Source organism: Epinephelus lanceolatus, chromosome 20 (genome assembly GCF_041903045.1).
Source record: "Epinephelus lanceolatus isolate andai-2023 chromosome 20, ASM4190304v1, whole genome shotgun sequence".
NCBI lineage: Eukaryota > Metazoa > Chordata > Actinopteri > Perciformes > Serranidae > Epinephelus > Epinephelus lanceolatus.
In genome coordinates, this window is record NC_135753.1 from 40,149,366 (window position 1) to 40,176,530 (window position 27,165).

General features: G+C 46.1%; 1 protein-coding gene across 1 annotated transcript; it reads right to left on the minus strand.

Moving 5' to 3' along the window:
- Positions 1-1,379: 1,379 nt before the first annotated feature.
- On the minus strand, positions 1,380-26,059 carry chodl (chondrolectin). Its single transcript, XM_033639267.2, has 8 exons — positions 25,773-26,059; positions 19,625-19,800; positions 15,689-15,876; positions 15,404-15,561; positions 15,244-15,294; positions 10,838-10,921; positions 10,667-10,763; positions 1,380-1,817 (listed from the first exon to the last, which is right to left on the minus strand). The coding sequence occupies exons 1-8, from the start codon at positions 25,840-25,842 to the stop codon at positions 1,733-1,735; spliced, it is 909 nt and encodes a 302-aa protein (XP_033495158.1). The 5' UTR covers positions 25,843-26,059; the 3' UTR covers positions 1,380-1,732.
- Between the last annotated feature and the right edge of the window lie 1,106 nt (positions 26,060-27,165).

Consider the following 27,165-nt stretch of genomic DNA (forward strand, 5'->3'; position numbering starts at 1 on the left):
TTATGTTGCCTTCTTTCCACAGGAAATAAATTATTTCCTTTTTAACGAATGGCTCAGAGAAATACCGTCTAGCAAAGTTGAACATTTTCACCACCATTTTAGTTATGAAATAGCCTCACATATGATATTCAAGGTGCATGCACACACAAGCAGGATCTCACACACATAAAACGTTACTGGAATTAATAAACAAGCAGTAAATGCACAGTGGGGGTTATTTCTTTTCTGTATCAGCGTGACGCACTGTGTTAACTGAGTGAATCGTCTGAGCCGGACGCGTGTTAATTTGAGTTTGATTTAATTACACTAAAGTTGTTGAGTTAAACTAACCATATGAGTCCTTTTCGTTTTTATACAATTTATTGCCGCATTTTGAAAGCAAAAAGAGTTAAGTTTTTTTTTGTTTTATCAGGGGTTTCAGCTTGGCACCGTGAACCTGTAAAAGTAGCGCTGTGACATAAGCCTCAGTTTCTGTTGCTGGCAAATTGTTACAAGCTGATGAATTTGCTGGTCAAGGCTAGGCAAAACGTTAGTACAGGTGAGATGACAGACGGATGGTTTGCCTCTAACAAAATACTTTCTGTAGACGTGCTGCAAGAACGCATTAATGCTTAATATACATCTGCAGCCAGAGCGCATTACGCTGTCAATAGGCTTTATGTGTGGGGAATACCAGGATGTGTTATCCAAATAAGGGCATGTATGTCACATATAGCAGGTGATGTGATTTCCCCTCGACGAGATAAACGCAACTGTCCTCACAGTCCATGCTGGCACAGTGAGGGAGAAATGCACAGACTGCTTCATGTTGGAAGTGTTGTGGTCAGACTACTGAGTATGAAATCCGACAGTCGGAATAATGGCATTAAAATGGTCGGGTTAATGGGCAGTCGAAATTATGGGACTAAAACAATAAAACTCACGGTAGACCTGCATGGTCGGATTAGCGGGTAGTCGGACCTATGGGAGGTCGCACCAATGCTTGGTCCCCACTGGCGTGTGGGGTGGACAGCAAATTTATAGGGGGGGCCGTGGCCACCCCTGGCCGCCCCCTGGTGGCGCCATTGGCGGGCGGGGGAATCCGTTGTGTGACAACGGAGAGTCAGCAGCTGGATTTTGTACCCACGGTCAGTAGTATTATTAGGTGTATAGGCAAACAAACAAACAACAACCACAATGACCATTATTCATTGTATTATTACATTTGTGGGAAGTTAATACAATAAAGATTTTCACACAAACGTAATAAATCCCTGCAAACGTAATAGTTACATTTGTGGGAAATTGTGTGTTACGTGTGTAGTAGGCAGCGCCTGTTATGTTTGTGGAAGATTTATTACATTTGTGGGTTTATTACATGAAATGCTGCAGATTTTTATTACGTTTGTGGACATTATTACATTAGCGGGCGTTACAGGAGGGAAGTACAGCATGTAAGGAGTGAAGAGAAGGAAAGAAGGAGGCAAGTATAGTATGGAGGGAAGGAAAGGAAGGAAAGAAGGAGTCAAGTACAGTATGTAGGGAGTGAAGGGGGGAAGAGAAGGAAAGGAGGAGGGAAGAGAAGGAAAGGAGGGAAAGAAAGAATAAACCCACAGAATAAAAAAAGCCTCCATGATGACATCATAGTCCTCTCAGAGCTCCGCCTGTCCGTCATTGTACGGTGAAGATGATTGGCTGAGCTGTAAAGTGACGCCATCCCTCTGTGATGTCACTGTGATGTCACGGGGCACCGTCAGACCTCCATGCTGTCTGGTTTGGGCGTCCTGGTGATCCACAGGTTGGACTGGTTGGTGGAGGTGGTCTTGGTGCGGGGAGTACTGCAGAGAGAGACCTCATCATCATTATCATCATCTTCATCACCACCATCAGTGTTTCCATGGTTACCACACACATCACCTCCTGTCATGTTACAGTAACGTGTCGACTGTCACAGAGCTCCTGTGACGATACAGACGACATGTTGATGACCTAAATGATGTCACATCCTCACTGCAACCTCGTCACATGTCCACGTTTGGTCATCAACATATGACGTCCAAGGTACGAAATGTACAGATTGCATACCGTCTCTTTCAAAATAAAAGCACTACGTCGGTACAACACCACCAACTGATGTTTTTTCTTCAACAACACGCAAACATGGTTATGTTTAGCCGACACACACACGTGGTTACGTTTGGCCAACACACACACGTTGTTACGTTTAGCTAGTCTTGCCACCAGACAATCAGAGATCTCCGCATTCTGATAGTCTGGGGACACTCCTTTCTAAAGTGTGTTTAACACACCGGCGAAAACGGCCGGCAACAAAGCAACGCCTCTTGCATTTTTGAAAAGGACACGCCTTCTCGGAAATGTGCACTCCTCCTTTTCTCGTCCGCAAGGAAATAAACACACAGAGAGCTTGAAAATGGATGCCGAGAGATTTAACTCCGTTTTATCAAACGTGTGCTCATCCATGAAGAAAATATTTTTTCCAGCGGATGTCTTAGTTACAACATGATTGAGCTAACTGGAGTAGTTTCATGTCGTATCTGACAACGGGAGGCTTTTAACAGATGACGTCCTGATGTTAGCTTTGCTGCTGCTGTTAGCTGTCCCTGTCAGCTGCAGCCACTAAGATATCCGCTGGAAAAAAAAAAATTTTCGTGGACCGTTTAATGAGTTATTACCTCTTACAGACACTGCTAACGGCTAAGAAATAGTAATGTTTGTTCAATCATTGTGTTTATAGACTTTACAAACATCAGATTAGTCTAAACGGTGATACAGTGATGTGAAAAATGTGATATATATATATATATATATATATATATATATACAGTACAGGCCAAAAGTTTGGACACACCTTCTCATTCAATGCGTTTTCTTTATTTTCATGACTATTTACATTGTAGATTCTCACTGAAGGCATCAAAACTATGAATGAACACATGTGGAGTTATGTACTTAACAAAAAAAGGTGAAATAACTGAAAACATGTTTTATATTCTAGTTTCTTCAAAATAGCCACCCTTTGCTCTGATTACTGCTTTGCACACTCTTGGCATTCTCTCCATGAGCTTCAAGAGGTAGTCACCTGAAATGGTTTCCACTTCACAGGTGTGCCTTATCAGGGTTAATTAGTGGAATTTCTTGCTTTATCAATGGGGTTGGGACCATCAGTTGTGCTGTGCAGAAGTCAGGTTAATACACAGCCGACAGCCCTATTGGACAACTGTTAAAATTCGTATTATGGCAAGAACCAATCAGCTAACTAAAGAAAAACGAGTGGCCATCATTACTTTAAGAAATGAAGGTCAGTCAGTCCGGAAAATTGCAAAAACTTTAAATGTGTCCCCAAGTGGAGTCGCAAAAACCATCAAGCGCTACAACGAAACTGGCACACATGAGGACCGACCCAGGAAAGGAAGACCAAGAGTCACCTCTGCTTCTGAGGATAAGTTCATCTGAGTCACCAGCCTCAGAAATCGCAAGTTAATAGCAGCTCAGATCAGAGACCAGATGAATGCCACACAGAGTTCTAGCAGCAGACCCATCTCTAGAACAACTGTTAAGAGGAGACTGCGCCAATCAGGCCTTCATGGTCAAATAGCTGCTAGGAAACCACTGCTAAGGAGAGGCAACAAGCAGAAGAGATTTGTTTGGGCCAAGAAACACAAGGAATGGACATTAGACCAGTGGAAATCTGTGCTTTGGTCTGATGAGTCCAAATTTGAGATCTTTGGTTCCAACCGCCGTGTCTTTGTGAGACGCAGAAAAGGTGAACGGATGGATTCCACATGCCTGGTTCCCACTGTGAAGCATGGAGGAGGAGGTGTGATGGTGTGGGGGTGTTTTGCTGGTGACACTGTTGGGGATTTATTCAAAATTGAAGGCACACTGAACCAGCATGGCTACCACAGCATCCTGCAGCGACATGCCATCCCATCCGGTTTGCGTTTAGTTGGACGATCATTTATTTTTCAACAGGACAATGACCCCAAACACACCTCCAGGCTGTGTAAGGGCTATTTGACCAAGAAGGAGAGTGATGGAGTGCTGCGGATGCAGATGACCTGGTCTCCACAGTCACCGGACCTGAACCCAATCCAGATGGTTTGGGGTGAGCTGGACCGCAGAGTGAAGGCAAAGGGGCCAACAAGTGCTAAACACCTCTGGGAACTCCTTCAAGACTGTTGGAAAACCATTTCAGGTGACTACCTCTTGAAGCTCATGGAGAGAATGCCAAGAGTGTGCAAAGCAGTAATCAGAGCAAAGGGTGGCTATTTTGAAGAAACTAGAATATAAAACATGTTTTCAGTTATTTCACCTTTTTTTGTTAAGTACATAACTCCACATGTGTTCATTCATAGTTTTGATGCCTTCAGTGAGAATCTACAATGTAAATAGTCATGAAAATAAAGAAAACGCATTGAATGAGAAGGTGTGTCCAAACTTTTGGCCTGTACTGTATATATATATATATATATATATATATGTATATATATAACTAAAAGCTCTGCTGGTTTTCTACCCGGAAGTATTTGTAAACAACAAAGCGATTCCCTCTAACGTTATAGTCCGGCCGGACGGATGAGTCATGGCCTTGTAAAAGATCATGTTTGTTTCTTTTAGTTGGCGAGAATGTGTCACGGCAAACGCGACAAATATCCACTAACTTTGACGGCGTTTACCGCGAGCGCGGCTGAGCCATTTTGTACCACTACACGTGTTTCTAGTGGGACTATGTTTACAAGCACAAGAGTTCAGCGAGCCACCGAAGGACCGCCCTGCGGATTCACTATTGGTTCTGCAACGTAGTGAGTTTTTTTAAACTCTGAAATTGTATCCGCCCATCTAAACACAAAATCAGGGAGAAAGACATCAGTCTTTAGTTAAGCAAAGCGTCTAAAGACTGACTTGTGAGTCTACGTTTAGCCAACACACACGTGGTTACGTTTGGCCAACACACACACGTGGTTACATTCAGCCGACACACACGTGTGTACATTTAGCCAACACACACACATGGTTACATTTAGCCAACACACACACACACGTGGTTACATTTAGCCAACACACACGTGGTTACGTTTGGCCAACACACACACACACACGGTTACATTTAGCCAACACACACGTGGTTACGTTTAGCCAACACACACACGGTTACATTTAGCCAACACACACACACACACACACACACGGTTACATTTAGCCAACACACACGTGGTTACCTTTAGCCAACACACACACACACACGGTTACGTTTAGCCAACACACACACATGGTTACGTTTAGCCGACACACACACACACGTGGTTACGTTTAGCCAACACACACACGGTTACGTTTAGCCGACACACACACACACACACGTGGTTACGTTTAGCCAACACACACACGGTTACGTTTAGCCGACACACACACACACACACACGTGGTTACATTTAGCCAATACACACACACACGTGGTTACGTTTAGCCAACACACACACGTGGTTGCGTTTAGCCAACGCATGCACGTGGTTACGTTTAGCCAACACACACACACACACACGTGGTTACGTTTAGCCAATACACACACGTGGTTACGTTTAGCTAACACACAAACGTGGTTACGTTTAGCCGACACACACACGTGGTTACGTTTAGCCAACACACAAACGCGTGGTTACGTTTAGCCAACACACACACACATGTGGTTATGTTTAGCCAACACACACGTGGTTACGTTTAGCCAACACACACATACGTGGTTACATTAGCCAACACCCACACATGGTTACATTTAGCCGACACACACACATGGTTATGTTTAGCCAACACACACACACACATGATTATGTTTAGCCAACACACACACACACGGTTATGTTTAGCCAACACACAAACGCGTGGTTACATTTAGCCAACACACACACACATGTGGTTATGTTTAGCCAACACACACACACGTGGTTACGTTTAGCCAACACACACACACGTGGTTACATTAGCCAACACCCACACGTGGTTACATTTAGCCGACACACACACATGGTTACATTTAGCCGACACACACACTTGGTTATGTTTAGCCAACACACACACACACACACATGGTTATGTTTAGCCAACACACACACGTGGTTATGTTTAGCCAACACACACACACGTGGTTACGTTTAGCCAAAACACACATGTGGTTATGTTTAGCCAACACACACACACACACACACCCATGATTATGTTTAGCCAACACACACACACACACACATGGTTACGTTTAGCCAACACACACACACGTGGTTACGTTTAGCCAACACACACACACGTGGTTACGTTTAGCCAAAACACACATGTGGTTATGTTTAGCCGACACACACACATGTGGTTGCGTTTAGCCGACACACACATGTGGTTGCGTTTAGCCGACACACACACACGTGGTTACGTTTAGCCGACACACACACACGTGGTTACGTTTAGCCGACACACACACGTGGTTATGTTTAGCCGACACACACACACGTGGTTGCGTTTAGCCGACACACACACACGTGGTTACATTTAGCCAACACACACGTGGTTACGTTTGGCCAACACACACACACACACGGTTACATTTAGCCAACACACACGTGGTTACGTTTAGCCAACACACACACGGTTACATTTAGCCAACACACACACACACACACACACACGGTTACGTTTAGCCAACACACACGTGGTTACCTTTAGCCAACACACACACACACACGGTTACGTTTAGCCAACACACACACATGGTTACGTTTAGCCGACACACACACACACGTGGTTACGTTTAGCCAACACACACACGGTTACGTTTAGCCGACACACACACACACACGTGGTTACGTTTAGCCAACACACACACGGTTACGTTTAGCCGACACACACACACACACACACACACACGTGGTTACATTTAGCCAATACACACACACACGTGGTTACGTTTAGCCAACACACACACGTGGTTGCGTTTAGCCAACGCATGCACGTGGTTACGTTTAGCCAACACACACACACACACACACGTGGTTACGTTTAGCCAATACACACACGTGGTTACGTTTAGCTAACACACAAACGTGGTTACGTTTAGCCGACACACACACGTGGTTACGTTTAGCCAACACACAAACGCGTGGTTACGTTTAGCCAACACACACACACATGTGGTTATGTTTAGCCAACACACACGTGGTTACGTTTAGCCAACACACACATACGTGGTTACATTAGCCAACACCCACACATGGTTACATTTAGCCGACACACACACATGGTTATGTTTAGCCAACACACACACACACATGATTATGTTTAGCCAACACACACACACACGGTTATGTTTAGCCAACACACAAACGCGTGGTTACATTTAGCCAACACACACACACATGTGGTTATGTTTAGCCAACACACACACACGTGGTTACGTTTAGCCAACACACACACACGTGGTTACATTAGCCAACACCCACACGTGGTTACATTTAGCCGACACACACACATGGTTACATTTAGCCGACACACACACTTGGTTATGTTTAGCCAACACACACACACACACACGTGGTTACGTTTAGCCAATACACACACGTGGTTACGTTTAGCTAACACACAAACGTGGTTACGTTTAGCCGACACACACACGTGGTTACGTTTAGCCAACACACAAACGCGTGGTTACGTTTAGCCAACACACACACACATGTGGTTATGTTTAGCCAACACACACGTGGTTACGTTTAGCCAACACACACATACGTGGTTACATTAGCCAACACCCACACATGGTTACATTTAGCCGACACACACACATGGTTATGTTTAGCCAACACACACACACACATGATTATGTTTAGCCAACACACACACACACGGTTATGTTTAGCCAACACACAAACGCGTGGTTACATTTAGCCAACACACACACACATGTGGTTATGTTTAGCCAACACACACACACGTGGTTACGTTTAGCCAACACACACACACGTGGTTACATTAGCCAACACCCACACGTGGTTACATTTAGCCGACACACACACATGGTTACATTTAGCCGACACACACACTTGGTTATGTTTAGCCAACACACACACACACACACATGGTTATGTTTAGCCAACACACACACGTGGTTATGTTTAGCCAACACACACACACGTGGTTACGTTTAGCCAAAACACACATGTGGTTATGTTTAGCCAACACACACACACACACACACCCATGATTATGTTTAGCCAACACACACACACACACACATGGTTACGTTTAGCCAACACACACACACGTGGTTACGTTTAGCCAACACACACACACGTGGTTACGTTTAGCCAAAACACACATGTGGTTATGTTTAGCCGACACACACACATGTGGTTGCGTTTAGCCGACACACACATGTGGTTGCGTTTAGCCGACACACACACACGTGGTTACGTTTAGCCGACACACACACACGTGGTTACGTTTAGCCGACACACACACGTGGTTATGTTTAGCCGACACACACACACGTGGTTGCGTTTAGCCGACACACACACACGTGGTTACATTTAGCCAACACACACGTGGTTACGTTTGGCCAACACACACACACACACGGTTACATTTAGCCAACACACACGTGGTTACGTTTAGCCAACACACACACGGTTACATTTAGCCAACACACACACACACACACACACACGGTTACGTTTAGCCAACACACACGTGGTTACCTTTAGCCAACACACACACACACACGGTTACGTTTAGCCAACACACACACATGGTTACGTTTAGCCGACACACACACACACGTGGTTACGTTTAGCCAACACACACACGGTTACGTTTAGCCGACACACACACACACACGTGGTTACGTTTAGCCAACACACACACGGTTACGTTTAGCCGACACACACACACACACACACACACACGTGGTTACATTTAGCCAATACACACACACACGTGGTTACGTTTAGCCAACACACACACGTGGTTGCGTTTAGCCAACGCATGCACGTGGTTACGTTTAGCCAACACACACACACACACACACGTGGTTACGTTTAGCCAATACACACACGTGGTTACGTTTAGCTAACACACAAACGTGGTTACGTTTAGCCGACACACACACGTGGTTACGTTTAGCCAACACACAAACGCGTGGTTACGTTTAGCCAACACACACACACATGTGGTTATGTTTAGCCAACACACACGTGGTTACGTTTAGCCAACACACACATACGTGGTTACATTAGCCAACACCCACACATGGTTACATTTAGCCGACACACACACATGGTTATGTTTAGCCAACACACACACACACATGATTATGTTTAGCCAACACACACACACACGGTTATGTTTAGCCAACACACAAACGCGTGGTTACATTTAGCCAACACACACACACATGTGGTTATGTTTAGCCAACACACACACACGTGGTTACGTTTAGCCAACACACACACACGTGGTTACATTAGCCAACACCCACACGTGGTTACATTTAGCCGACACACACACATGGTTACATTTAGCCGACACACACACTTGGTTATGTTTAGCCAACACACACACACACACACATGGTTATGTTTAGCCAACACACACACGTGGTTATGTTTAGCCAACACACACACACGTGGTTACGTTTAGCCAAAACACACATGTGGTTATGTTTAGCCAACACACACACACACACACACCCATGATTATGTTTAGCCAACACACACACACACACACACACATGGTTACGTTTAGCCAACACACACACACGTGGTTACGTTTAGCCAACACACACACACGTGGTTACGTTTAGCCAAAACACACATGTGGTTATGTTTAGCCGACACACACACATGTGGTTGCGTTTAGCCGACACACACATGTGGTTACGTTTAGCCGACACACACACACGTGGTTACGTTTAGCCGACACACACACACGTGGTTACGTTTAGCCGACACACACACGTGGTTATGTTTAGCCGACACACACACACGTGGTTGCGTTTAGCCGACACACACACACGTGGTTACGTTTAGCCGACACACACACACGTGGTTAAGTTTCGCCGACACACACACACGTGGTTAAGTTTCGCCGACACACACACGTGGTTAAGTTTAGCCGACACACACACGTGGTTATGTTTAGTCAACACACACACACATGGTTATGTTTAGCCAACACACACACACATGGTTACGTTTAGCCAACACACACATGGTTATGTTTAGCCAACACACACACACACATACATTTATATATATATATATATATATATATTTATATATATATATGTATATATATATATATATATATATATGAATCTGACTGGTGTTTGAGACGCTGAGTGTAGAGTCTGTCTCCACTGCAACACCACAGTATAAAGCACCGGATTCAGCAGATCACAGACACACACACACACACACACACACACACAGCGAGGTGGGGTGCTGATCAAGGAGCTGCTGTAAATCTGCTCTGGTTAACAAGACATCCGAGTGTGTGACCTGTCATAATCACTGAGTAAGCACTACGCGCACACACACACACACACACACACACACACTGTAAAGGCCTGCATCATCATCATCATCATCATCATCACAGCTGAGGATGCTGGGATCTGTAGTCTCAGTCGTACCTTCTGCTGAGTATCTGAAAACAACACGTCCCAGAAGCCACCAGGATGAGCAGCAGCAGGGGGATTGTGGGTATGATGACATACACCAGTAACATGCCTGCAGAGAGACGGACGCAGACAGACATCAGACGTGTTCACAGGTCAGAGGTCAGAGGTCAAAACGGTTCCTACCTGAAGCTCCAGCCATGGTCACCTGAGGGGGGACCTCCTCACTGCCTGCAGGCTGTTTGACCACACCCCCACCTGCAGTCGCCTCTGAGGACACGCACACGCACACGCACACACACACACACACACACACACACATTGTGACTTCACAGTGGTGTCAGAGACGGAGGTCTTATTCTCTGGAGAACATGAACGTTTGAAGCTACGGAGATTTTTCAGTCTGGTTGTGAAATACGCTCTCAGCCAATCACATATTTGGGCCATATTATCGCAAATGACCTGTCTGATGACAAGGATATCTTTAGGCAGCGTCGGAAGCTGTATGCCCAAGCGAACATGCTGTGTGGTAAGTTCAGCATGTGCTCTGTATCTGTGAAGACCTCACTCTTTAGAGCGTATTGTACACCTTTGTGTCAGCATTAGAAAACTCACAGTGGCTTATAATGACAGCATGAGGCTGCTGAGAGAACTTCAAGAAGCTCAAGTGCAAGCCATATGTTTGTTAGTGTCGGGGTACCTACCTGCTCTGCTGTTCTACGTAACCTGATGTATGGATTTATGTGTAGGGCATCTGAGTCAGAAAACGACTTAATCGCTGTTTTGGCTAACACTGTATGCAGTTCTGTCAGATTTTCTTCCAGACTGTGGAACCACTGGCGAACATGTCTGTATGTTAGACATTGAATATTGTGGAAGGCTTTATATTTTGTGTATCTTGTGTGTTATTTTTCTTTCTTATTTTTACTCTGCTGTCTTTTTGCTGTGTTTTTTTTATTGTGATATGGATCCCCCTGGGTCTGAAATAAAGAATGAATTGAACATCGCTGCTCTCATTGCTCTGAAACAGCTGAGCCAATCACTGACAGACATGACGACTAACAGCTGGACAAATGGAACCTGCAGACTGACACGTCGTAAAAATAAAAACAGCGGTGCTCTGAAGAACCAGTGTGGTGAGCCGAGACCTCGGAACATTTACAGCGGTGACATCACATGTGACTGACAGGTTACACAACCATCGGACAGACCGGCTCTCTGCCGGCCCCTTCCCTCTGCAGCGACGCGTGACCCCTGACTGGTCAAAAACATTTTGGAGAAATGTTTCTACAGCTTCATGAAAAATATCCCCCAAATCTGGTGACAGACAAACTGTCTGATTAATGGTGTTTGGAGCTGGTGGCGCCCACTACAGAGCAAGCAAAATAATTTCACACACACTGTTAAAACATTATTATTTAACATTTTGTGATGATTAGAAAAACAACTCCTGATTTATGCTATGCTACGTCCTATTGTTGCCTTTGTGGTGTCCTCTAGTAGTCGGTCTGAGTTAAACATTCAGGGTATGATTCAGGTCCACATGTTGACGCAACCTGCGACTGCTGTGATGATTGGCTCAATGATTGTGGAGTTAGGTTTGTTTATGTGCTAAACCACGCCCCCTCTGAAGTCCATTGGTTCTTCAGAATGCAGTGATCAACAAGCTTTTAATTACATTTGATACATTTTATCCGACAGTGATCCAGAGAAAATTTGGTACAAATCAGACCTACGGTTTAGGAGGAGGTATCAAACTTGTCAGAATTCAAGATGGCAGAAAATCTAGTCAGACAGATCTGAATAGATCTGAGGCGAAGATGAAGTGCTAATTATTAACCATGTGGTTGTAGTAGTTATGCTAGCTATGCTGGGAGTTATTTCATAATGATGCTACACTCTGATGGTTGAATATGCTTAGTTTTTATAGACTCTTTTACTGTTGGTGAACAGTATGATGTTTTTTGGTGGGCGGGGATTAGCTGGAGGCAACCACCTGGTAACATCAAGACCCATACCTCAGTACTCAACCATATGCATCAAGTAGACTAGAAATTTGGAAGCTGGAGCTGAGAACCAACTGAATGGGACTCCTTATTCATTCTTTCACTTGACTTGGTGAGTCAATTATTAAGAAATGTGGACACCCTTTTGCCTCTTTGGTAGTTAGAGGTAGAGTTAACCAGCTTCAGTTTTCCACAGTTGCCAGTCCTCACTGCTGCCACCAGATGAGCTGCTGAGCTGCTCATAGATCATAGACTGCTTTGAACACTGGTGAGCCATGTTGGTCCACTACTATTGTGCTTATCATACATAATGATTAAAGTCTCATGACCCTTATGCCTGTGTAATCAAACCAGGTCAGGCTTTCAGGCCTCGGTGCTGGAGAACCCTTTGGATGGTGAGCTGGAGAAACTGAACCGGAAACTGGATCCCCAAAAGGAGACTCACACCTAAGTAGGCCTCAAGCCTGCTCAACAAACAGTTCCCTGGTGTGGTAGGACTTTTTGCACGCATGAAACTGACTTTAGTTGTTCTTTTATCTCAGACATGTTGTGATGTTACATACCTTGACATGTTTCGGCGGAAACTTCCGCCTTCCTCAGAAGTGTCACTTGGTGGTTGTGACGCATCTTTATCAGCTGAACCGGTCAATGAGCCAATATTAGGGAGGCGTGACAGGACGCCACCTGCTGTCCGTCCGCCACCTCTCCAGGATGCTGCTCCAGATGTGGGAGAGCATGTATGCCCCCTCGTCCCTGTTCATTGTCCCTGGGCCCCGCTTCCTTATTTCAATGGCCTCCCTGATCCAGTGCCGGTATTTGTTGTCCTTGGTGCCTATGACTCTGGTCTTGTCCCAGTCCATAAGATGATTTTCCCTTTGCAGTGATCTGTTATGGCTGTTTTGTATGTTTCTTGTTGTGCCTTTTCTTTTATTGATCGTGTTTGTCTTATTTTTGTCTCCTTCTCGCATTCCTTTTTATGTTCTTTTGTACGTGTGCTGAAGCTCCTCCCCAGTGTATGTTTTATTGCATGATTGGCATGGTATCTCGTATATGGTGTTGCATTTATTGTTTTGTTCGATCTTGTCTTTTGGGTGTACCAGAATTTGCCATAGTTTTGTGTGTGGTTTGACCAGTGTGTTTATGTTGTGTTTCCTCATTGTTCTTTGGATGCGTTCGGTGACCCCTCTGACGTACGGTAGTGTCACCAAGCGTCAAGGTATGTAATATACTAACATGTCTGAGATAAAAGAACACTAAAGTCATAATCTGTGTGAATATATACTGCTTTAGGAAAAGTAAAAGGTGCACTGTAAAAGACTGGTTAAAATAACTACTAGTAGAACAATAGAATTGACGTGTGTTTCATTGACCCTAAACTGAAGCTCCAGAGGTCGAACCTTACCAGCCCTACTCATGCTAAATTGTAACTTAGCATTAGCTTAGCATTAGCTTGACACATTCAACACTTTGCATAACTGTAAATGTTCTCTTCTAAGTGCTACATTTACAAAAGTTATCACACTTTTTGAAATGTTGTTGCGTTTGGATGATATTGTTCAATGAACTTTAGAGGGGGCACAGCTCAGCACGTTAATGGCTTTTACTCCTTAACCACTGAGCCAATTGTCACAAAACTTGTAGGAAATGTCAACATAAGTATCTGTTTCATATTGTGAAAGTTTGATTCAAATCGACCAATAGGGGGCGATACACAAGCAAAAAGTTTATATCTCATAATCAGCCAGAGATATTGCATCATCTACACTCATGTCTCAGTTTATACACAAAATTTGAAAATGATTACTTAAAGGGGGCGTCTAAATTTCAAGATATTACATACTTCATCATAATCATAATAAATAACCAGAGTGTCTGACACAGCTTAAAGTTTTTCAGCACATCCACTGAACTGTGACAAAACTTTGTTGCACTGCAACCTATAGTCAATTCAGAAGTCCATCACGCTATATTTCTAAGAATATGCAAAATCAATTAACATCTATATCTCCAAAAGTCTTCATCTAAATGCAACCATCATTGGCACAAACATTCTTTGGATACTAGATGTCATATGTTTCAAATGGTGTTCAGATCACTTTAACAGTTAGCTCACAATGATGTTCATTATCTTGTTATAATTTGTACTGTATGCACAACATTTTCTATTTCATCTCATTTTAAACCAAATGTCACCAAAATATTTGACAAGATACCTGAAATCAGCAGAATGATGTGCGATTAGTTTTATCACCACTGCTTTAGCTGTTATTGATATCTGTGTTAAAGATAACGACTAATGAACTTTAAAGGGGGCGTGGCTTAGCAAATGACTCCACAACATTTGGACCAATCACCACACACCTTGTCTTAAGAGGTACCAGGCACAAATCCTGAAAGTTTCATTCAAACTGACCACTAGGGGGCACCACAAATACAAACAATGGGCATGCAGTAACACAAATCAGACTAAAAATCAAAAAATGCTATCATTACAAAACTTGGAGGCTTTCCAGTGAGGGACGTTTATGTTTCGAAATAAATGAAGAACATATGGAAGCTATGACCTTATAAGGACTTTGTGCTCACCTGTGCCCCGCCCTCCAGGTGTGTTAACATGTTCCTTCACAAGATGGCTCTCTGAAAGAAAAAACAAATACAGGAAAAGAAAGAATGAATTCAACAGATAAACAACAGAGCAGAGTGATGAGGTGTTCAGCAGAGAGTGAAGCTGATTGGCTGATGGTACCTGGTTCATATTTGCAGATAAAGTTGTGTTTCATGTTGCAGCGGTCGTCATTCCATTGGTAGAGATAAGCCCCGCCCAGACCAGGAAAGGCAGTTGGTTGATGATACATTACGACGCAGGCCTCTCCTCCACAGGAAGGCTCGTCAGAATACCAGTTCCTACATTCATCATCATAATCATCATTATCCACATCATATCCAATCACTGGCTCTTCATTAATCTCCGCCCCTTTGTTACTGTGTTAATCAAACTTTCTTATGACCACAGCAGTGACATCACACTCACCTGAAGGAGGCTAGGCTGCCATCAGTCCAGTGGTAGAGCTGCGGACAGGAAGTAAAGGTGTTGCTGACTTCAGGATGAGTCTGATCGACTCCATCCACCCGAGTCAGACCGATCCAGAAATCACCATCTGCTATACCCCCTCCTCCTGCACCTCCTCCTGCACCTCCCACTGCTCCTGAACGCAGCTCCTGCAGACAGGGAGGAAGAGGAGATGAAGATGACTAGGGGTGCGTTCAGCCCCAACAAAACATTGAACATCCTGATGTGTTGCAACTATAGCAGCTGATAAGGTCATTCTTTGTGTTCTCTTCAGATGAGATCAGTTTAAACGTGTTTCACACTAAACATGCTTAACATTAGAGTCACCATCCAAAATGAGCCCTTCCTAAGTCCCACCGCTTTTCATTCTGTGCTCCAATAACAGTTGAGCAACCTGCAAACCCGGGTACCCTGCTACCGTGATTTACTACATGCCAGGCTCTGCGTTGAAAAGAACATTTTCACAGATATTGTTTATAGTCACATATTAAGTTAGCAAATTTTAGCAAAAGGCTAGCTAACTAGCTAGTTAACATGTAGCCACATCAACAGGAGTTAGCCTGATGTCAGATCACCATCATCAGCCAGGTCTAATTATTTCTGTGGTAACGTTTAAGAGATTTGGAAAAAGACAGACAGGCAGGTCGCTGACGTTATTAAGATGACATGAATTATCATGTGCCAGAAAACAACAAGGCTCACGTTCATCCATTCACTCCTGTTTCTCTCCTCAGCTCCTTCCTCCAGCTCCTTCCTCCAGCTCCTCCTAGAGGACCCCAAGGCATTCCCAGACCAGATGAGATCTATAATCCCTCCAGTGTGTTCTGGGTCTGCCCCGGGGCCTCCTACCAGCTGGACCAGGAGGATCCTGATCAGATGTGGAACCACCTCAACATGAAGGAGCAGCGGCTCTACTCCGAGCTCCCTCCAGATGTCTGACTCCTCCTCCTATCTCTAAGGTTGAGCCCAGACACCCTACAGAGGAAACTCATTTCTGACAAAGAACGACCCTGGCGGAGGAAAAACACGCATGTTTGACCTTACACCGAGTATGATGACTCGGCTCTCACTTTGGTCATACAAGGACCAGATGGCTCGTAGCAGCAACCCTGTAATTCCACAGTACCCCCCACAGGACTTCCCACAGTACCCCCCACAGGACTCTCCACAGTACCCCCCACAGGACTTCCCACAGGACTCCCCACAGGACTCCCCACAGGACCCCCCACAGGACTTCCCACAGGACTTCCCACAGTACTCCCCACAGGACTCCCCACAGTACCCCCCACAGGACTTCCCACAGTACCCCCCACAGGACTTCCCACAGGACCCCCCATAGGACTTCCCACAGGACTTCCCACAGTACCCCCCACAGGACTTCCCACGGGACTTCCCACAGTACCCCCCACAGGACTTCCCACGGGACTTCCCACAGTACCCCCCACAGGACTCCCCACAGTATCCCCCGCAGGACTTCCCACAGTACCCCCCACAGGACTCCCCACAGTACCCCCCACAGGACTTCCCACAGTACCCCCCACAGGACTTCCCACAGTACCCCCCACAGGACTCACAGTACCCCCCACAGGACTTCCCACAGTACCCCCCACAGGACTCCCCACAGTACCCCCCACAGGACTTCCCACAGGACCCCCCACAGGACACCCCACAGGACCCCCCACAGGACTTCCCACAGGACTTCCCACAGGACTCCCCACAGGACCCCCACAGGACTTCCCACAGGACGTCCCACAGTACTCCCCACAGGACTTCCCACAGGACTCCCCACAGGACCCCCCACAGGACTTCCCACAGGACTTCCCACAGGACTTCCCACAGTACCCCCCACAGGACCCCCCCACAGTACCCCCCACAGAACTCCCCACAGTACCCCCCACAGGACTCCCCACAGGACTTCCCACAGTACCCCCCACAGGACTCCCCACAGTACCCCCCACAGGACCCCCCCACAGTACCCCCCACAGGACTCCCCACAGTACCCCCCACAGGACTTCCCACAGTACCCCCCACAGGACTCCCCACAGGACTTCCCACAGTACCCCCACAGGACTCCCCACAGTACCCCCCACAGGACTTCCCACAGTACCCCCCACAGGACTTCCCACAGTACCCCCACAGGACTTCCTACAGGACTTCCCACAGTAGCCCCCTGCAGGACTCCCCACAGGACCCCCCACAGGACACCCCACAGTACCCCCCCGCAGGACTCCCCACAGGACACCCCACAGTACCCCCCACAGTACCCCCCACAGGACTCCCCACAGTACCCCCCACAGGACTTCCCACAGTACCCCCACAGGACTTCCTACAGGACTTCCCACAGTATCCCCCGCAGGACTCCCCACAGGACACCCCACAGTACCCCCCCACAGTACCCCCCACAGGACTCCCCACAGGACTTCCCACAGTACCCCCCACAGTACCCCCCACAGGACTCCCCACAGTACCCCCCACAGGACTCCCCACAGGACTTCCCACAGGACTTCCCACAGGACTCCCCACAGTACCCCCCACAGGACTTCCCACAGTACCCCCCACAGGACTTCCCACAGTACCCCCCACAGTACCCCCCACAGGACTTCCCACAGGACTTCCCACAGTACCCCCCACAGTACCCCCCACAGGACTCCCCACAGTACCCCCCACAGGACTCCCCACAGGACTTCCCACAGTACCCCCACAGGACTCCCCACAGTACCCCCCACAGGACTTCCCACAGTACCCCCCACAGGACTTCCCACAGTACCCCCACAGGACTTCCTACAGGACTCCCCACAGGACCCCCCACAGGACACCCCACAGTACCCCCCCGCAGGACTCCCCACAGGACACCCCACAATACCCCCCCGCAGGACTCCCCACAGTACCCCCCACAGGACTCCCCACAGGACTTCCCACAGTACCCCCCACAGGACTTCCCACAGTACCCCCCACAGTACCCCCCACAGGACTTCCCACAGTACCCCCACAGGACTTCCTACAGGACTTCCCACAGTACCCCCACAGGACTTCCTACAGGACTCCCCGCAGGACTCCCCACAGGACCCCCCACAGGACACCCCACAGTACTCCCCACAGGACTTCCCACAGTACCCCCCACAGGACTCCCCACAGTACCCCCACAGGACTTCCCACAGTACCCCCCACAGGACTTCCCACAGTACCCCCACAGGACTTCCTACAGGACTTCCCACAGTACCCCCCCGCAGGACTCCCCACAGGACCCCCCACAGGACACCCCACAGTACTCCCCACAGGACTTCCCACAGTACCCCCACAGGACTCCCCACAGTACCCCCCACAGGACTTCCCACAGTACCCCCCACAGGACTTCCCACAGTACCCCCACAGGACTTCCTACAGGACTTCCCACAGTACCCCCCCACAGGATTCCCCACAGTACCCCCCACAGGACACCCCACGATACCCCCCCGCAGGACTCCCCACAGGACCCCCCACAGGACTCCCCACAGGACTCCTCTGGGAATGGCTCGGGATCCTCGAGAGGGAGCTGGATGGATGGAGCTGAGGAGAGGGACGTCTGAAAGACTTTGCTCAGCCTGCTACCCAGCCTCAGATAAGAGGATGAAATTGGAAGCAGAACTGAGTGAAGGGATTACATGTACTATGTGGTTCTTCTTACCTGTGAGACTGTCTGAGCATCTCTATGAGCTAATAACTTCATGATGATTATAGGAACTATCATTACTCATTGTGCGCACTGCCTTTTCAATACAGCGAGGTTTATTGCTGCTGATTGGGTAACACCTCTGACACACCCATGTTGCACACCGCTCCAAGGAAACATGACGTTCTACCTAGAACTGTAGCAAAACAGTGTTTCCAGACCAAACGTGCCCCAATAGTAAATCTCACCTGCAGCAGGTTTTCGATGTCTGTCTGCTCGGCTGGACTCTCGATGCTGAGCAACGACCCTCCATCCATCTCACAGGCCTGATGTGCCTCCCTGAATGCGACACGGCTCGACACATCATGGAAATATGCAATCTTATAGCAGGGACGCTCTGGACCCCCCATACACACCGTCTGACCTGAGAGGGAAAGACACAGTCTTAGTCCTGCCCACTGTGGGTCGATTGACTCAACTAAGAAGCTTCTGTCCTGCTTGATTAGAACAACAAGGTTTCCCTTTGGCTTGAGCTCTGACTAGGAGGGTTCCTGGCTTATTCCTTCCTAGGAGGCTTTTATCTTGCCTGATCTCTGATAGCAATCTCCTATTATTATAATTCCCCTTTCTTTATCTTTGATGCAGAGGCTTCCTTTTGACTTGAATTCTCATGAGAAGAATTCGCTCTTACTTGATCCCAACCTAGGAAGCATCTGTCTCGCTTGATGCCTAAGTGAGAAACTACCTTCATCCTTCCTCTCGACCAAGAAGTCTTCCTCTTCTTCGATCTCTCACTAGAAGATTTATTTCTTGTGTAAACCCCGATTTAAAGCTTTCTTCTTCCTTGGTGCCTAACAAGGACACTTCTTTGTACCTGACCAATAACGAGGAGACCACTTTTGTTTTATTCACACAGAAGGAATCCTTCTTCCTTGATCCCTGACTAGGAGTCTTATTTCTTAGATGATCCTTAATAAAAAACTCTCTCTCATGCCACCTTCTATAATGTCGTCTGTAACGTGACACAATGACCTTCAGATGATGTTTGTTCTGGCTGAAGTGGATCAGTGTTATTTCAGGTGGTAACGTGTTACGTGACGTTGTAAAGGCAATGATATCACCTACGTCCTGTTGGTGACACAGTATATCACTTCATTACTGCTAAAACGTCATTATCAATCCCAACACTGTTTGTACACACTGTCCTTTATACCATGTTACCAGACTTTCTGGTCATAATCTGTGACTTCTGTTTTCCTAAAACTATGAGTTTAATCTCATAACACTTCTGTTTAATTCTCATAGGTTTACAACTTTATTGTTTTAATCCTCCTCCATCCACAGCAGCACATGCTGCAGCGTCAGTAGAAACAGCAAAGTACATAAAATACTGACATCAGAAATGTCAGACGAGTCGGACCACCATGTTTAACTGTTTATCTTCAAACCTTACAGACAACAGGGATAAACAAGATGCTGATTTTATATACACAGTTATTATCAACTGTTTTCAACCTGGAAGTGTTGTTGTTGTTGTTGTTGTTGTTAGTGTGAAGTCATGGTGACTCAGTCTGTAGACTGTTTCACTGGATCTGCATTGTTTACTTCATGCCAGCTGATGTCATCCATTCATTCATTCATTCCTTTCTGTAACTGCTTATCCTGTTGGTCCTGTAGGTCATGTGGGGTGGAGCCTATCCCAGCTGACACTTGGTGAGAGGCAGGATTCACCCTGGACAGGTCACTAAGGCCCGTTTCCACTGAAGAAGTTCCTGGTACTATTTGGGGGGCAGGAACTACTACAGGAACGTCCTCTCGCTCGGCCCTCTCAACCGCCGTGTCTCCACTGAGAAAGCGGAATAGGAGGAAGGTTCCTGTAAAGTTACGGGCTCTGTATGTGACGAAATTGTTGCACGACCATTTTGACCAGGGCGATGTAGGGACGCCGTTAGCCGATAGCGGTGTCTGTAATAACTCATTAAACTCACAAAGTGGTCCATGAAAAAAATATTTTTTCCAGCGGATGTCTTAGTTACAACATGATTGAGCTAACTGCAGTAGTTTCATGTCGTATCCGACAACGGGAGGCTTTTAACAGATGACGTCCTGATGTTAGCTTTGCTGCTGCTTTTAGCTGTCCCTGTCAGCTGATGGTTTCTAGACGTCGTGATTTCCCAAAACTGAATAAATACCACACATAGCAACACAAAACTGCTTTGCTAGCTCAATCATGTTGTAACTAAGATATCCGCTGGAAAAAATATTTCTTTCACGGGCCATTCAGTGAGTTTTTTTTACATGGCAGCGGAAGCTATATGAACAAGCTAACCCTCGTCTGCTGAGTTTTAAAAATGCCGGCTATTTTGTTGCTTTCTGTTGACGTCACATCCCGTCTTGAGTATATCCAATCAGCACCAAGTAATCCTCAAGCCCCAGCCAGGAGTTTTTCGGGGCCGTTCTGAGTACCTACTCCGAGGCAGGGACTTGTTTAGCCCCTGTAAAAGTTCCGGAACTCTGTCCTTCGGGGGTGGTTCCTGCGGTGGAGACACGCACCAACGGCCCTGGCCCCGTAAAATTACCCCGAAGTTCCTGCAGTGGAAACGGGCCTCTAGACTATCACAGGGCTGACACACAGAGACAGACAACCGTTCACACTCACATTCACACCTACGGACAATTTAGAGTCACCAATTAACCTGCATGTCTTTGGACTGTGGGAGGAAGCTGGAGCACCTGGAGGAAACCCACGCTGACACAGGGAGAACATGCAGACTTCACACAGAGGGACTCCCCCACCCTGGATTCAAACCAGGAACCCTCTTACTGTGAGGTCACAGCAGCCACTGCGCAAGTTTAAACAGTCGGTATCAGTGACACCATCAAGTTCCAGAAACAGTTTGCTGATGTCAGGACAGCACAGTGTGTGTGTGTGTGTCTGTGTGTCTGTGTGTGTCTGTGTGTGTTTGTGGCTGCAGTGATTAATACACACTCTGGTTCAAACACACACTCAGACCTACTTTAAGTGATTAGCTGGATTCTCTTCTGCACCATCATCACTTTACTGTTAAAGCCACTAAAGAGCTCCATATATATCTGTCTCCCATCAGCCCCCTTTCTCCCTCCATCTCTCCCTTCATCCCTCCATCCCTCCGTCTCTCTCTGTTAAACTCAGTTTTGCTTCCCTGGCGTCTCCGTTACTTGCTGCCTTGCTGCTGAGGCAGGTTTATTGTGATGATCAAACACTAATACAGACTGGAGATCAGATTTACTGGAAGAAAAGAATAAAAGCTGCTTTGTGTTCAAACTGTTGCTTCAGGTTTTATTACTTTGTATAACGTGTGACAGAGCTTCATCATCATCATCATCATCATCTGCTGATTAAATACCAATTGGCATTATACCAACGCCCAGACAACCACCAGGAATCTCTGTGGCAACCAGCCTGAACACACTCATAATTCCCTCACAAACCACCTCACCAGCTGACCACCCAGCGTCGAGTCTTTGTGTCAACTGACGCTTCAGCTTCTTTCAGCTCTCACTGTCAGACACCACTTTGACTCTGTACACCGTAAAACATCTAACAGCAGCCAGATTATTATCATACTGTAATTACTGAAGTCAACAGGCCTCTATTTGAGACAGGCCTTTAATTAATCTCACATTAAACTGTGTCTCAGCAAAGATCAGGAAACACAATAAAACTGTTAATTTAAACCAGTCTGAATATAACTGTATAGAAATAAGTCTTCAGATAATATATCAGTTATCAATCATTGATTTGATTGAATTCTGAGAGGATTACATCACCTGACACAACATCACATTATCCTGTTAAAACAATCCTCATAACTGTGATTAATCTGGATAAAAAACCCTTTTGGTTCTTGTGATGTGAGGACTCTTAGAGACTGAAGGAAGATGAAGAATTTACAGAATAATCCAGGAACAGACACATAATCTGATTTTATGACGGCTTCAGAGGAAACTGCTTGTCACTGCTTGTTCTGTCATCATGCAGGGAAATCTGAGTGAATCACGATCACACTGACTAACGTTAGCTCCAGTGGGTATTCAACAACCAGTTTTATACATCTGAAGAAATTAAGTGTTTGGTAACCAGACCAGGCCTCTATTTGTTTATTTTGTAGCCACGGTGGGCTGGTAAAAGGGACCAGGCTTTTAATTAAAGTTTGACAATATTTCAGTTTCAACATCACCTCTACTCCACTCAGTGTGACACCTTTAACACCACTTAATTTAAATGAAAATCAAAACTGAAACATTATGAGAGGAAGCTGAAGTGAAGAGTGAAGCCCTGAAGGTTGGAGCAAGAATCTGTAGAAATCAAACTACTGCAAACATTACATTACCACCTGAAAGGAGCTTAAGTGGAGTTTGAACTGAAACATTAAAGAAGTTGAGGTGTTAAAGTTGACAGGAAGTGACCGCCATGAGACGGCGTATCATCTCTAGTCAACGACCCTCTGTGCTTCTGATCTGTAACGCTGACAGGAAGTGACCGCCATGAGACGGCGTATCATCTCTAGTCAATGACTCTCTGTGCTTCTGATCTGTAACATCGACAGGAAGTGACCGCCATGAGACGGCGTATCATCTCTAGTCAACAACTCTCTGCGCTTCTGATCTGTAACGCTGACAGGAAGTGACCACCATGAGACGGCGTATCATCTCTAGTCAATGACTCTCTGTGCTTCTGATCTGTAACATCGACAGGAAGTGACCGCCATGAGACGGCGTATCATCTCTAGTCAACAACTCTCTGCGCTTCTGATCTGTAACGCTGACAGGAAGTGACCACCATGAGACGGCGTATCATCTCTAGTCAACGACTCTCTGTGCTTCTGATCTGTAACATCGACAGGAAGTGACCGCCATGAGACGGCGTATCATCTCTAGTCAACAACTCTCTGCGCTTCTGATCTGTAACGCTGACAGGAAGTGACCACCATGAGACGGCGTATCATCTCTAGTCAATGACTCTCTGTGCTTCTGATCTGTAATGTTGACAGGAAGTGACCACCATGAGACGGCGTATCGTCTCTAGTCAACGACTCTCTGTGCTTCTGATCTGTAACGTCGACAGGAAGTGACCACCATGAGACGGCGCATCATCTCTAGTCAACGACTCTCTGTGCTTCTGATCTGTAACGTCGACAGGAAGTGACCACCATGAGACGCCGCATCATCGCTAGTCAACAACTCTCTGTACTTCGTTCTGATTTGCAGCTTTTCAGACTTATTTTGTGGCTGAATATAATTTGTAGCTTCTTAAAATCTGAATGAGGATAGTGATAGTGAGATACTGGCTACAGTGATGAAACAAAACCAGCATCAGATGGACTGTATTCATAATCAATACGCCACAATAATATAAATAACCAGCGCCAATTCATCAGTCAATGTGAATGTGTGTGTGGGCGGGGCATAAGCACATACAGCCAGCAGCAGCAGCGACCCACCGTCTGACACCGGCACACTGTGAGGACAGAAACAGAGGGCTCTGTGGGGACGGAGTACCTGCTGCAGCAAGCCAACACGCCGTCTGCGTGACCAGCAGACTTCACTACAAGCTGATTGACTATCGAAACAGGTGACGTGCTTTAAAACCAGCCGTGGGCCATTTGACCAGCTGAGTGTCAGGTGACACCATCAGCCGGCTTGAGTCCAGCTCAGACCAGCCAGTTCACACCGCTGACACTTTTCTCTGACATGATTCGTCTCGTCGTGAATCGTCAGTCTGAACTGAACTTTAGAGTCACAGCGTTTCTCAGAGACAGACAACGACATTGGCCATTCCGAAACTTTGTAAAAACAAAAAACAGATGAAATATGAAAATGATCAAACAGCTGATATTAAAATGATCCAGGTTCTTTAAACACAACAAATATACATCAGTTTATTTCCACTCAGATCTGAGCTGATGATGTTATTAAGTATTTAACGCCTTCAAATCTTATTAAAACATTAAATTAACATTTCAGATACACCTTTATTTATTTATATCTGATATGACTTCAGTCTGGGCTGAACATGTTTGATTCATTGATCATAATAAATCAAATGATTTTCTCTGCACTGTTTAAGGATTTTTTTTTAAAGAATAAAAAACTTTAATTTTGACTCTAGAGAAAGAAAGACATGGTGGAAGTTTCATCTGTAGAAAATATAGAAAATGTTTAATATTATTAATGAAATATCTTCATCCATGCACGAGATGCTTGAAATGTTTCTTATGTAATAATCTTAAAATCCTCTCATTTTACATCGTTAATACAAAATGTCTACCTTTAAAAAGCTGACACAAAACCTAATCAGGCCCCGTCTTATCTTCAGTTCAGGTTTCATTCAAATACAAACTGTGACAGACTCACCGCTCACCACCCGTGCTCCCTTCACCTGGGCCACCATCATCGCCATGACGACCCCGACCATCAGCAGCATCGTCCTCTTATGTTTTATCACAAAAATAAAATAAAAAAATCTTTCAGAGAAAAAAACAAAACAGCCTCAAATAATTTCAAAATAAAAGCTGTTTTGTTTCCTCAAGTCTGTCTGGTTGTTTCCATCTCTCCTCACTTCCTGTCGTCTCTGCTGCCAGCGTGTGAAGCGTCAGGCGACGAGACGCCTTCTGTCCAACGCCAACATCTGAGCTCTGTCTTCTCCGCCTCCTCCCCCACTCCTCCTCCTCCATCTCTCCTCCCCCACTCCTCCTCCTCCTCCTCCATCTCTCCTCCTACACTCTGATCAATGCAGATGTACACCTCCTCTTTCATTGGGCCCTAAGGGCCACACACATACACACACACACACACACACACACACACACACACACACACACACACACACACACACACTTTAATTCACTTAAACACACGCAGGCAACTGATTGGTTCCCAGCAGAGCAGCTGATCAATACATGAATCCCTCTCACTGATAACTAATGACATCATGGATGACATCATCTGATATCTTCTGCAGTTCTGACCAACCTGAGCTCCACCCCCTCACCTCAATCACCCACACACACACTAAAAGGTTAATCTGATGCTAAGCTACACTTTTAGCCTATCTTAGCACAAAGACTGGAGGCAGAGGGAGACTGTTAGCCTAGCTTAGCACAAAGACTGACAGTAGAGGGAGACTGTTAGCCTAGCTTAGCACAAAGACTGACAGTAGAGGGAGACTGTTAGTCTAGCTTAGCACAAAGGCTGACAGTAGAGGGAGACTGTTAGTCTAGCTTAGCACAAAGGCTGACAGTAGAGGGAGACTGTTAGTCTAGCTTAGCACAAAGACTGGAGGCAGAGGGAGACTGTTAGTCTAGCTTAGCACAAAGACTGGAGGCAGAGGGAGACTGTTAGCCTAGCTTAGCACAAAGACTGGAGGCAGAGGGAGACTGTTAGTCTAGTTTAGCACAAAGACTGGAGGCAGAGGGAGACTGTTAGTCTAGCTTAGCACAAAGACTGGAGGCAGAGGGAGACTGTTAGCCTAGCTTAGCACAAAGACTGGAGGCAGAAGGAGACTGTTAGCCTAGCTTAGCACAAAGACTGGAGGCAGAGGGAGACTGTTAGTCTAGTTTAGCACAAAGACTGACAGTAGAGGGAGACTGTTAGTCTAGTTTAGCACAAAGACTGACAGTAGAGGGAGACTGTTAGTCTAGTTTAGCACAAAGACTGACAGTAGAGGGAGACTGTTAGTCTAGCTTAGCACAAAGACTGACAGTAGAAGGAGACTGTTAGCCTAGCTTAGCACAAAGACTGGAGGCAG